This window comes from Pogoniulus pusillus, chromosome 41 (assembly GCF_015220805.1).
Source record: "Pogoniulus pusillus isolate bPogPus1 chromosome 41, bPogPus1.pri, whole genome shotgun sequence".
NCBI lineage: Eukaryota > Metazoa > Chordata > Aves > Piciformes > Lybiidae > Pogoniulus > Pogoniulus pusillus.
The window spans coordinates 4,092,945-4,105,396 of record NC_087304.1 but is presented as its reverse complement, the minus strand read 5'-3'; the positions used below and the strand labels follow the sequence as shown (position 1 = coordinate 4,105,396).

Here is a 12,452-nt window from a genome sequence, read left to right as displayed (position 1 = left end):
GGGGGGGAGGATTCTGTCCTATTTTGGGGGGGGAGGATTCTGTCCTTTTTGGGGGGGGGAGGATTCTGTCCTTTTTAGGGGGGGGGGAGGATTCTGTCCTATTTTGGGGGGGGGAATTCTGTCCTTTTTGGGGGGAGGATTCTGTCCTATTTTAGGTGGAATTGTGTCCTTTTGGGGGGGAGGATTCCATCCCATTTTGGGGGGGAGGATTCCGTCCTATTTTGGAGGGGAGGATTCCATCCCATTTTGGGGGGGAGGATTCCGTCCTATTTTGGAGGGGAGGATTCTGTCCTTTTTGGGGGGGGGGAGGATTCTGTCCTATTTTGGGGGTGGATTCTGTCCTTTTTTAGGTGGAATTCTGTCCTTTTTGGGGGGAGGATTCTATCCTATTTTTAGGGGGGAGGATTCTGTCCTATTTTGGGGGGGAGAGGATTCTGTCCTTTTTTTTTGGGGGGGGAGACGATTCTGTCCCTTTTGGGGGGGGGAAATTCTGTCCTTTTAGGGGGGGGATGAGTCTGTCCTTTTTCTGTCCTTTTAGGGGGGGATGATGATTCTGTCCTTTCTTGGGGGGGGGGGGGGGGGAGAGGATTCTGTCCTTGGGGAGGACTCTCCTTTCTCTTGGGGGGGGAGGATTCTGTCCCTTCTTGGGGGGGAGGGGAGGAGGATTCTGTCCCTTCTGGGGTGGGGGGGGAGTCCTTTGTATTTTTCTGGGCGGGAGGGGTTGTCTCATTTCTTTGTTTTGCAAACTGCTGCACGAAGCACAGGAAGGAGAAAGCCTTTGGTCATGAGATACTTGGTGGAGGGGGGGGGGCGGGGGTGGGGAAACAACACAAAACCAAACCCCCAAAACCATAAAAAATAAACCCAAAAAGAAAAGTGAGCCTTGGATGGAAGATTTCCCCTGAATGCCTACAGTATTCTACATCTTAAAAAAATATATTGTGGAGGCTGCAGCCATACAAAGGGGGGAGGAGGAGGAGGAAGAGGAGGAGGAGGAAGAGGAGAATGGGGGTTTACAGTCTCACATAGACACAACGGGGAGGTTAAGACAAAGCACAGTCAGAGTCTGTAAAACTGCTTGGCTCCCTCGAATCAGTCATCCTCATCATCCTCTTCATCTTCTGGGTCTTCCTCTCCTTCATCCTCTAGATTTCGTTTTCTCTTTTCCCCTCGTGGGAGGTCTGCAAAGAGAGGTGAAGGAGGAGGTGAAGCTCTGCTCAGTCCTTGAGGAACGGCCAGCAGGGAGCAGAGTGAAGAGAGCATGTCCAGAGCAGGGCAGCAAGGCTGGGGAGGGGCCTGGAGCACAGCCCTGTGAGGAGAGGCTGAGGGAGCTGGGGGGGTGCAGCCTGCAGCAGAGGAGGCTCAGGGCAGAGCTGATTGCTGCCTGCAGCTGCCTGCAGGGAGGCTGTAGCCAGCTGGGGTTGGGCTCTGCTGCCAGGCAAACAGCAACAGAAGAAGGGGACCCAGGCTGAAGCTGTGGCAGGGCAGGTTGAGGCTGGATGTGAGGAGGAAGTTGCTGGCAGAGAGAGTGATTGGCGCTGGAATGGGCTGCCCAGGGAGGTGGTGGAGTCTTTGTGGCTGGAGGTGTTGAAGCCAAGCCTGGCTGGGGCACTGAGTGCCATGGGCTGGTTGATTGGGCAGGGCTGGGTGCTAGGTTGGGCTGTTTGAGCTTGGAGCTCTCTTCCAACCTGCTTGGTTCTATGAGTGGCAGCAGCAGGCAGTGAGGATCCACTATGTGGCCATGGTGCTGGTCTCATCAATGCTTCAAGGGTGGGTGGCAGGGGCATGGCACCAGGCTTTGTTCAGTGGTGCCCAGTGGCAGGATAATGGGTACTGGGCACAAAGTGGAACATCAGAAGCTCCTGGTAAACATGAGGAGGAACTTCTGTAATTGAAGGGTGCTGGAGGCCTGCAGCAGGCTGCCCAGAGAAGTTGTGGAGTCTTCATGTCTGGAGTCATCCAAAACCCAGCTGGATGTGGTCCTGTGTGATCTGCTCTGGGTGAATCTGCCTTGGCAGGGGGGTTGGACTCTGCCTCCCTAGCTTCCTTCCAACCCTTACCACTCTGGAGGTGCTCAAAGCCCTGCTCTAGTGGAAGGTGTCCTTGTCAATGCCAGGGGGCTTGGAACTGGATGATTGTCCAACCCATTCTGTGATCCCATGGACATGGCTGAGTGGTGGACGTTGCAGTGCTGGGTTCATGGCTGGACTCAAATCTTTGAGGCTCTTTTCCAGCCTAGGTTGATTCCATGATTCATTGCACCCAGAAAAGCCTGGACTAGCACAGACACTGACTGCCTTCTGCACCCTCCCAGCACTTCAACAGCCACTTCAAAATGGACTTTGCTGAGCAGCCCTAAAAATGTAACCTGTGCAGAATGCAGTCCCTGCTGACCAGGCTCACCCAACACCATTCCAAGCCACTGCAGTCACTGCATTGTCAATGCTCACTCAGCTGTTGAGTTCCTTATCAACCAGAGGAGTTTGGACTCAAGTCAAGGAGCTTGGGTCCATTCTCTCTACAGCTGAGAGGGCCCAAGAACAGGTCTCCAAGACCATCTCCTGAAGCTAACTTCTAATGTCAAGCTTCTGTGGCAAGACTTCCTCCTTAGAAGTGCTTTTCCAGGCTGTTTGCCCCTTCAGGATTTCACAGAATTATGTTAGCCTTTGGTTGGAAAAGACCTTTCAGATCCAGTCCAACATTTAACCCAGCACTGCCAGGGCACCACTAAACCATGGCCCTCAGCACCACAGCTTTGAAACTCTTTCAGGAATGGGGACTCCACCACTGCCCTGGGCCAGGGCATCACAAACCTTGTGGGGAAAAGAATATGTTCCTCCTGTCCAACCTAAACCTGCCCTGGGGCAACCTGAGTTTGTTTCCTCTTGTCCTATTTTTGTTCCTTAGGAGATGTGCCCAAGCCCCACCTCACTGAGCCTCCTTTCAGGGAGCTGTAGAGAGCAATGAGGTCCTCTGTGATTGTTCACCTCCCCAGAAACTTGTGGATTGGCATGGGCTGGGTGCTAGGTTGGGCAGGAGGAGCTTGGAGGTCTCTTCCAACCTGCTTGATTCTATGATTCTCTCTCAGCCTCCTCTTCTCCAGGCTGCACACCCCCAGCTCTCTCAGCTGCTCCTCCCCAGCCCTGTTCTCCACACCCCTCAGCAGCTTTGTTGACCTTCTCTGGACATGCTCCTGCCCCTCAATGTCCCTCTTAAAGTGAGGGTCCCAACCCAGACTTCCTCAGCTTGGCTGGCACTGGCAGGAGGTGAAGCCTGTTCTCCATCACCTCTGTGGCACCCCTTGGCTTTCAGCACCCTTCAGCAGCCAGCTGAGGCAAGGGCAAGAGCCTTAGGGGCGCTGGAAGCAGGAATGTTGCAGCTTCCTCCAGGGAACAGCCTGCTGTGAAGCCTGGGAAGTCAATGTGTGAGGCTGCTGAGGCAGCTTGGCCAAGTGCTTAGCTTGTTACTGTCTGACTCACCATCATCAGCTTCATCTTCTTCATCGTCCTCACCATCTTCATCCTCATCTTCCTCCTAGAGTCAAAACAAGAAGCTTTGTTACAACAAGCAAGGTGGAGCTCCACAGAAACATCTTTCTGCACCTTTGCTCCTGTCCTGCTCTAGCCTTAGAGGCAGGTCCAAGCTAAGCAAGGAGGAGCTGTTGGTTCTGGCACAGTCTCTTGAGTCTCCCCAGAGGGGGCTCCAGGGCTCTATCACCTGAAGCTACCGGGAAGCAACAAACCAGCCTGGACTGGCCAACTCTAGGGCCTAGGAGCCAAAAGATGGGACAGGAAAAGCCAAAGCACCCAGTGGGACTCCTGAGATCTGCCCACAAAGCATCAGCTGTGACACCTGCCCAAAGAGTTCAGCACATGAAGGGACAAATGAGGCAACCGCCTTGCTGTGTGTGGCAGCAACAGGCTCACCTCATCATCTAATCCATCCTCCTCCTCTTCACCTTCCAGATCATCATCATCATCGTCTTCATCATCAATGACTTCTTCATCCAAATCATCTTCCTCATAATCATCATTCTCTTCCTCACCTTCTGCCAAGAGAGGAAGGTTAAGTGGGATGGTTCCCAAATGCACCCAGGCAACACTGACACCTCCAAGCCCAGAACTACAGGAGCAAAGGGCAGGAGGACATCACCCACCAAAAGGAGAGCCAGCAGCGAGCCCCACTGGCCTGCAGCAAGCCTCACTGCCCACACAACTGGCCAAAGGAGGCAGCAAGACCACCCAGAGAGCCTCTGCTTCAGTGGCCAACTTCTAAGCCCCATTTATTTAGCAGCACAGCCAGGGGGGGAAGGACAAAGGGATTGTTCCCCAGCAAGGAAAGCAAGCTTAGAGACTCCTCACCTTCCCCATTCTCATACTCATCTTCCACTCCATCCCCATCTGCTTCAGGTTCTGAGTCAGGGGCTTCCTGGTCATCAGCATCAAACCCATCTAGGTAGGAGAGCTGGGGCAGAAGGGTGAAGACGCTCTCCCGGTAGTTGATGAGCTTCGTCACCTCGCAGTTGAAGAGGTCCAAACTGCGGAGGTTCGGCAGCTTTTTCTGCAGGGAGCAAACCAGTCCAACATCAGAGACTGCAACTGCCTGCAGAGCAGAGGACAGCTGCTCTGCAACCCAGAGCCAGCACACAAGTGTCTCTGCATGCTCTATCTGCACCAGGTGCCCCTCAGATGGAGAGCAGTTCTTGGAGGCAGCTCCTCTGTTGGTTTCCCCTCCTTGCAGACAGTTCCCTCTGAAACCATTGGCAGGTCTTGCTCCCTTTTGAGGGGGGGTGGGCAACAAGCACAGAAATCCACCCCCAGGCAGCTCCCCTAGCTGGAGGAATCATTGAGCTGGACTCATCCTGCCCAGACATCAGCAAAATAACCAAGACCAGGACAGGGGAAGAGCTGCAGACTGCTCCTGCGTGCCTCTGGCACAGCCACAGCAGCTCTCCTGCTCCAGCCACCACATCCTGCACTGCAGAGCCCCAGAACCCAGCCTGGAGGGGCTGGAAGGGACCTCTGCAGGTCATCCAGTCCAACCCCCCTGCTCCAGCAGGGCACCCACAGCAGCTTGCCCAGGAGCACAATGGCACGGAGGGACTGGAAGCTCTGCAGAGAAAAGGACTCCATAACCTCTCTGGGCAGCCTGCTCCTGGCCTCCATCACCCTCATGCCACTCAAGTTTCCCCTCCTGTTCAGATGAAACCTCCTGGCTTCCAGTTTGTGTTCCTGGAAGCCTCTTCCCCCCGACCCTTTAGATACTGATGATATGCAGGTCAAGACAAGCAGTAGATCAGCTTCCAGCTGGTTTTGGAGGGGATGGAGGAACCAAAGGCAGCAGCTAATGAGGTAAATGCCCTAGAGGAGACCTTTTGGCCAGAGTCAGGCAGGAGCCTTCTTTGGGGCAGTTCAGATGCAACAGGAACCCCCTCCCCTGCCACGCTGTGAGAACACCCAGGTGAGAGGGTCCCAGCACAACTGCCACCTCTGGCCTGCTGTGATGGACACCCTCACTGGTGTCCAAGCAACTCATCTCCATGACACCCCAGGTGCCACCTACCTCAAACTGCATCCGACCCATTACTGGTCCTTTCTCAGGTGGGCACTGAGCACTGCATCCTCAGTTTTTACTCATCCAGCCCAATTTCATGCTTCTTTTCTAGCAAGTTTTCCAGACAAGAGGAGCCATTAACTATTAGCCCAGCCTCAAACTGGACCCACTCATCTGTTCCCATCAGAGCCACGAAGCGCTGTTGGAACAGTTACCAAGATGTTGGACTTCTGCTGCAGACAGACTGCCCAGAGGAAAAAAAAGCCACCTCAGATGCCAGCACAGCCTTCCTCCAACTCACCAAGGGCTCCAGGGTATTGATGTCTTTGATCCTGTTGCCACTTAGATTCAAGTGTGTCAGGTTGGGAGTTCTCTCTGCTAGAACTTCAAGGCCACCAGAAATCCTGTTATCACTCAGCTCCAGCTGCCAGGAGGGAACAGCACAGGGTTAGAAAGTGTCTCAGCTTCTGACACAGGGAGGAAAACTGCCCTCAGAACTTGACTACAAAGAGCATTCAAGTTCAGGACCCAGGCACAGAGCAGCAGCTCCAGATTCTCCCTGGAAGCCTTTTCCTGTGGTAAGTCCACTCCCAGCCACCCCCACGCTGCAGGACACAAGGGAACAAGCTCCAAACCCCAAAATACTTCTGACAGCAGCAGGACAAGAAAAGCGAGAGAGAAAGGACACCCAACACAGAGTCAGCTCAGAAGTGTTTTGCTGCACATTAAAAACCAGCCTCACTTGCTCAGATTTCAGGCTCCAGACCAAAAAATGGCCTTCTGCTGGCCAAGGCAGGAGAAACTTCCCCCCCGGAGTCTGAGAGCGAGGAGAGCTGGAGCTGGCAGCACAGGTCTGACTCACCTTCCGGAGCTTGTTGAGTTTGGGGAGGTTGGAGATGGACATCAGTTGGACACTGATCATGCTGAGGAACTCGAGGTTCTCGAAGTCTGAGGAGAGCCCAATGACCTTCCCATTGTCTGAGAGACAGTTGTCAAGGACCAGCTCCTTCACCTGCACAGAGACACGCAGCAGCTGTCAGCTTACCCACCACAGCCTCACCTCCAGCCTGTCAAGGTGACCCCTCAGGATCTGAAGGGGGCCCCAAAAAAGCTGGGGAGGGACTTTTGAGGCTGTCAGGGAGTGGCAGGAGTGGGGGAGATGGAGCAAAGCTGGAGGTGGGGAGAGTGAGGCTGGAGGTGAGGAGGAAGTTGTTGAGCAGGAGAGTGGTGAGAGCCTGGCAGGGGCTGCCCAGGGAGGTGGTTGAGGCCCCATGGCTGGAGGTGTTTGAGGCCAGGCTGGCTGAGGCTGTGTGCAGCCTGCTCTAGGGTAGGGTGTCCCTGGGTATGGCAGGGGGGTTGGCACTGCCTGCTCCTTGTGGTCTCTTCCAACCCTGCCTGACTCTACGATTCTAAGCTGACCTCAGCCAGTGACCCACACTTCAAAAGCAGATCCTCCTTGCTCACATCATGGAGCACCAAGATCTTAAAGCCAAACAACCTCTGTGGAGGCAGGAGGTGAGAACCCCTCGTGCTGGTTAGGACTTCACCCTTGGAGCACCAGCAAGGTGCAGCTGCTGCACAGCCTCCAACCCTCACCAAGAAGCGCCAAGGGCTTGAGCCTTGAGGCTGCCTCAAAATACTTCATGCACAAAGCACCAAAAAAAAAAGCTTTCAGTCATGCTTCAGGCTTCCTGAGCAAGAGGCCAAACAAGGTGATCTGGTTCTGTCCCTTTCAGCTTTCTCCCCCACACCAGTGGGGTGCTGAAAAACCTGCCTGCAGAGGATTCACCTCCCCTGTGACAGCCTCCACGCAGAGGTGACACATCTGCATAGGCAGACGAGCCCAAGCTCAGGCTCACACTGCAGCAGCACTGATGGCACCCAGCACAGAGGCCACACACAGAAGCCACTCGGGAATGTGGCACAAAATCCACCCCTCCTCTAGCAGCAGGACCACGAAGCAACAGCAAAGAGCTGCTCACCCCTGAGGGCCAAACGTAGCTGGCACCCCCTCCCTTTCCCCTACAAAGCTCAAGGCTCAGCTCTCCCAAGCCACCTCCAGGATTTGCTTTCACCCCTCACAGCAAGAAGTAGAAATCAGCCTTGGCCAGAAGGCTCCCAACGCTCCCTCCAAATTCCTCCTTCCCAGCACTCCCATTTTTCCTCTCTCCCATCAGCCAAGGATTAGGGAGTCGTTTGAACACTGCTTTGCCTCACTGGCAGCAGAGTTTCAAGGCTGCTGTGCCAACAAATTAATGCTTGAAACTCCAGAAGTGGCATCACTGGCCAGGGCTCCGAGCTGAGCAGCAAACAGGCTCTGCCAGAAGCTTGGTTTGCTCCCAACAGCCCAGACAAGCCTCCAACTGCACCAAGATTGCCCCCGCAGTGGGTACAAAGGCAGCCAAAGCCAGCCCTCCACTGCTGACCCTGGGTTGGTGTGGGCACAGAAGCAAGCCCAACCTTCTCAGGTTGAGCAAGACCACCTCGAACTGGGACCAAACCCTTGCCCTGAGTGGCAGAACAAGTGCTGCAGTAAGACAAAGCAGCCAGGACAGCTTCTGCCAGCAGTGCCAGCTTGCACCAGCTGTGGGTCCAGGGCACGCTGCGACCTCTGCAGCTGAGGCTGTGCCAGTCGCTCGCTGCCGATGTCAAGCCAGAGGGGACCTGCAGCTGGCAGCCTCAGAGGGACACCCGACAGATTGTCCTCACCCTGCAAAACCCTTCACCGGCGGAGACTCGGAGAACAGTCCGGGTTAGAAGGAACCTTTAACTCGTATGATCCAACCCCCAGCAGTCAGCAGGGACATCTGCAACTGGAGCAGGCTGCTCAGAGCCACAAACGACCTGCCCTGGAACGGTTCGGGGCCGGGGCAGCTCCCACCTCTCTGGGCGATCTGGGCCAAGCTCTCACCACTCTTAAGCATTCAAATTTCTTCCTTCTCTCCACTCTCAATCTTCCTTCTTGTAGTTTTTGACTATCACCTTTTATCCTGTCCCAAAAGGGCCAGGAGGCTCTCCTCAGCTTTCTGACCGCCCCCTTTAAGCACTGCAAAGGCCATCAGAAGGTCTGCCTGGAGGCTTCTGTTCTCCAGACAGAACAACCTCAACTCTCTCAGCCCTCTCACAGCGGAGGGCTTCCAGCCCTGCCATCACTGTGCTGGCCCCCTCTGGACCTGCTCCAGCTGGTCTCTATCTCTCTTGTGCCCAGGGCTCACCAACACAGTGTCTTTAACCAAAGCTGCCCCTTACAGCCCCATCTGCCTTGACTTTAAGCTGCCCACAGCCTCCCGCTGCTGTGCCCTGTCCCCAGCCGGGTGACAGCCACCCTCTAGCTGCCAGCCAGGCTGCCGGATCGGGCCAGGTAAGGGCCAGTGCCGCTGCGAAGCCGAGCTGGCTCCCGGAGAGCAGCAACGAAGCACTACAGAAACGCTTCGAGCGGCTACCAAGCGCCGGGCCCGGCCCCGGGGCTGCCGGCGGCTTCGCCTCCTCCGCCGGGCGGGACGGAGCTGCCGGGAGGAAGCAAGCTGAAGAGAGACGGCAGCGGCGGGGCCCCACCTCAGCCCCTTCGCCGGGCGAGGAGGAACCACAGCCCGGCCCTCGGTGCCCGCGCCCCGGCACCCAGCTCCTCCCCGGCTCTCCGGGGCAGGCGGGAGGCGCCGCTCGGGCCTCGCACGGCCGCTGCCCGAAGGGCCAGCGCCGTTCTGACAGCGCAGCTCCCCCAGCTCCAGAACCGGCCGAGGGGAATGCCCTGCGCCGAGCCCGCCACGTCCAGGCCCCGCGGGGAGCTGAGGCCTCGGCGGGGCGGGCTGGGGCAGGCCCGGACGGCCGCTAACATGGCCGAGCCGCCATGGCTGCCCGGGGCCGCGCCGGCCTTGCCTGCTGGCTCCGGCGCGGCGGGAACCGGCCCACACCAGCCCAGCCCGGCCCGGCCCGGCTTCCCCCGGCCCCGCCACCCACCGCTCCCCTCTGCGGGCCGGGCCGAGCCGGGTCCAGCCTCTGCCTCGGGCCGGGCCGAGCCCCGCCGCGCACGTGCACGCCGCCATGCCGCGGCCGCCGCCGCCGCCGCCGCGCTCGGTGCCCCTCCGCCCCGCTCTGCCCCCCCACGGCCCACCGTGCGCAACCAACGCGGGACACAGCTCCCTCCCACCCGCGCTCTATCCCCTCGCCCGCTCCACAGCACCTCCCGCCCCGTCCCAGCTCCATCCCGTCCCGTTTCAACCCGGTCCGGTCCGTCCCCGCCACGCGTTCTACGGCTTACGTTACCTCGCCGGGCTTCTTGTTGCGCAGCTCTAGCGTTAACCGCCTTATCATCTCCATCCTCCCGCCGAGCCGAGCCGAGCCGAGCCCGCCGCCGCCGCCCCGAGCTGCTCCCGCCCCGCTCCGCTCCCGCCGCCGCCTCCCGCCCGAGCCCGCGCGCGCCGCCGCCGCCACCGCCCGGCACGAGGAAGGCGCCAAAGGCAACAAAGGCGGCGCGCGCCGCGCCCCCTGCCGGCCGCGACCGGTATCGCCGCGCCCCCCCCCACCTCCCACTCCTTATGGCAGCGCCCCCTGCCGGCCGCGACCGGTATCGCCGCGCCCCCCCCACCTCCCACTCCTTATGGCAGCGCCCCCTGCCGGCCGCGACCGGTACCGCCGCGCCCCCCCCACCTCCCACTCCTTATGGCAGCGCCCCCTGCCGGCCGCGACCGGTATCGCCGCGCCCCCCCCACCTCCCACTCCTTATGGCAGCGCCCCCTGCCGGCCGCGACCGGTACCGCCGCGCCCCGCGCCCCCCCCCCCCCCCAACTCCTTATGGCAGCGCCCCCAACATCTCCCACTCCTTATGGCATCGCCCCCTGCCTGCCGCGTCCGGTACCGCCGCGCCCCCATCTCCCACTTCTTGTGGCAGCGCCCCCTGCCCGCCGCGCCCGGTATCGCCGCCCCTCCTCCCACACACTCCTTGTGGCAGCGACCCCCTGCGGGCCGCGCCCCGCACCGCCGCGCCCCCAACACCTCCCACTCCTTATGGCAGCGCCCCCTGCCGGTCGCGCCCGGTACCGCCGCCCCCCCCCCCACTCCTTATGGCAGCGTCCCCTGCCGGCCGCGCCCGGTACCGCTGCGCCCCACACAGCGTTGCCCTCCCCAGCAAAATGTTCCCATCTCCAGCCACCACATTCCAGTTCCTGGGCACAACGATCCCATCCCCAGCAAAATGTTCCTATCTCCAGTCCCCACATCCTATCCTCAGCACCACATTCCCATCCCCAGCATCACATTCCCATCCCTAGCACCACATCCATGTTCCCAGTCCCCACAATCTCCTCTCCAGCACCACATTCCCCCCTCCAGCACCACATTCCCATCCCCAGCACCACATTCCCCCCTCCAGCACCACATTCCCACCCCCAGCACCACATTCCCCCCTCCAGCACCACATTCCCATCCCCAGCACCACATTCCCATCCCCAGCATCACATTCCCCTATCCAGCACCACATTCCCATCCCCAGCATCACATTCCCATCCCCAGCATCACATTCCCCCCTCCAGCACCACATTCCCCCCTCCAGTACCACATTCCCATCCCCAGCACCACATTCCCCCCTCCAGCACCACATTCCCATCCCCAGCACCACATTCCCATTCCCAGCACCACATTCCCCTATCCAGCGCCATATTCCCATCCCCAGCACCACATTCCCCCCTCCAGCACCACATTCCCATCCCCAGCACCGCGTTCATTCCCATCCCCATGCCAGGCCTCCCTCCTCTCTTGGCCACAGCCAGGCTGTGGCTGGCAGCAGCGCAGCAGCCGGGCAGGCTGCTAAAGGGGAGTGCTGGTGGAGCTTCCAGCTAAAGGAAGGAGGAGATAAGAGTGGGAACTCCTTTGTTACTCTGAGGGCTCTGATGATGTTTTTCCCTCCTCTCACCTGCCAGGCAGCCCACGGCTAGCCCTGGCCAGGGCTGTGCTCCACGTGTGGACACGGTGAGCCAGGAACTCTGCTGCCAGCAGCAGGGCTCAGTGAAAGCAAGCAAGGAGGCCACAGCATGAGGGTCATGGCAACAGCAGCTCCTGGCCCAGAGTGTGCTGGCAGGTCTTGGCTGCCCTTAAAGAGGCAGCAGCAGCAGCTGGTGGGACTCAGTGCGTGGAGGTCCTGCACCAAAACACGGTGCCACTGCTGCCAGGGACCCGCTGCGGGAGGAGGATTCCTGCAGGCTGTGGGCACTGCTGGTGATAACTTCAGCAAACTCTCTCTGATGGAGGACCAAGCTGCCGAGTAAACAGGAACAGGAGGGCAAGCAGGAGCAGCCCCACAGTCCCCTCATTGTCCCCGTTGGCAGTGGGCCACCAACCTGCCTTGTATGGGAGGAAATGACTTTTGGTACACTGCAGCTCACTGCTGCCAGTTGGCTCTAACCTGAACTCGAGAAGCAAAACAAAGCAGCAGAAAGGTTTTACCTCCAAAGGGGTCAGAGCCAGGGGCAGTGTTTAAGAGCAGCTAAAGGACATCCCCGTGAAGAAAAACTGCTTTTAATGTCGGTGCCTTCTTTGCACCTCTCTGGTGTCCCCACTCCCTTGCTGGCCAGGCTGCTTCTGCAGCCCAGCTGCCTGGCAGAGAGCTCCCACTGCAGTCAGCAGCTTGTGCGGCACAGAATCACAGAGTCAGCCAGGGTTGGAAGGGACCACAAGGATCACCTAGTTTCAATCCCCCTGCCATGGGCAGGGACATCCTACCCTAGACCAGAATCGTTTGGGTTGGAAGAGACCTCTAAGACCATTGAGTCCAACCCGGCACTGCCAGGCCACCACTAAGCCACTTCACTCAGCAGCACACAGCTCTGAATCTCCTCCAGGGATGGGGACTCCACCACTGCCTTAGGCAGATTGGGCACTCCTCCTCCTAACTGTGGCCCAAAGGA

General features: G+C 58.7%; 1 protein-coding gene across 2 annotated transcripts; it reads right to left on the bottom strand.

Moving 5' to 3' along the window:
* Window positions 1–888: 888 nt before the first annotated feature.
* On the bottom strand, window positions 889–9,928 carry LOC135192107 (acidic leucine-rich nuclear phosphoprotein 32 family member B). Of its 2 annotated transcripts, none has more exons than XM_064174975.1 (7): window positions 9,817–9,928; window positions 6,416–6,565; window positions 5,855–5,977; window positions 4,362–4,560; window positions 3,927–4,045; window positions 3,480–3,534; window positions 889–1,181 (listed from the first exon to the last, which is right to left on the bottom strand). In XM_064174975.1, exons 1-7 carry the CDS (start codon window positions 9,868–9,870, stop codon window positions 1,093–1,095), a joined length of 789 nt encoding a protein of 262 aa, XP_064031045.1. In that variant the 5' UTR covers window positions 9,871–9,928; the 3' UTR covers window positions 889–1,092. The 2 variants fall into 2 exon arrangements, with proteins under 2 accessions (XP_064031045.1, XP_064031044.1); XM_064174974.1 differs by having other exon boundaries at window positions 3,927–4,048; window positions 9,817–9,926.
* Window positions 9,929–12,452: the final 2,524 nt, after the last annotated feature.

Coding starts and splice junctions, on each gene's coding strand:
- LOC135192107 (XM_064174974.1), bottom strand. CDS start 9,870: ATGGAGATGATAAGGCGGTTAACGCTAGAGCTGCGCAACAAGAAGCCC. Junction 6,566..9,816: donor GCAACAAGAAGCCCGGCGAG/GTAACGTAAGCC, acceptor GTCTCTGTGCAG/GTGAAGGAGCTGGTCCTTGA. Junction 4,561..5,854: donor TCAATACCCTGGAGCCCTTG/GTGAGTTGGAGG, acceptor TGCTCCCTGCAG/AAAAAGCTGCCGAACCTCCG.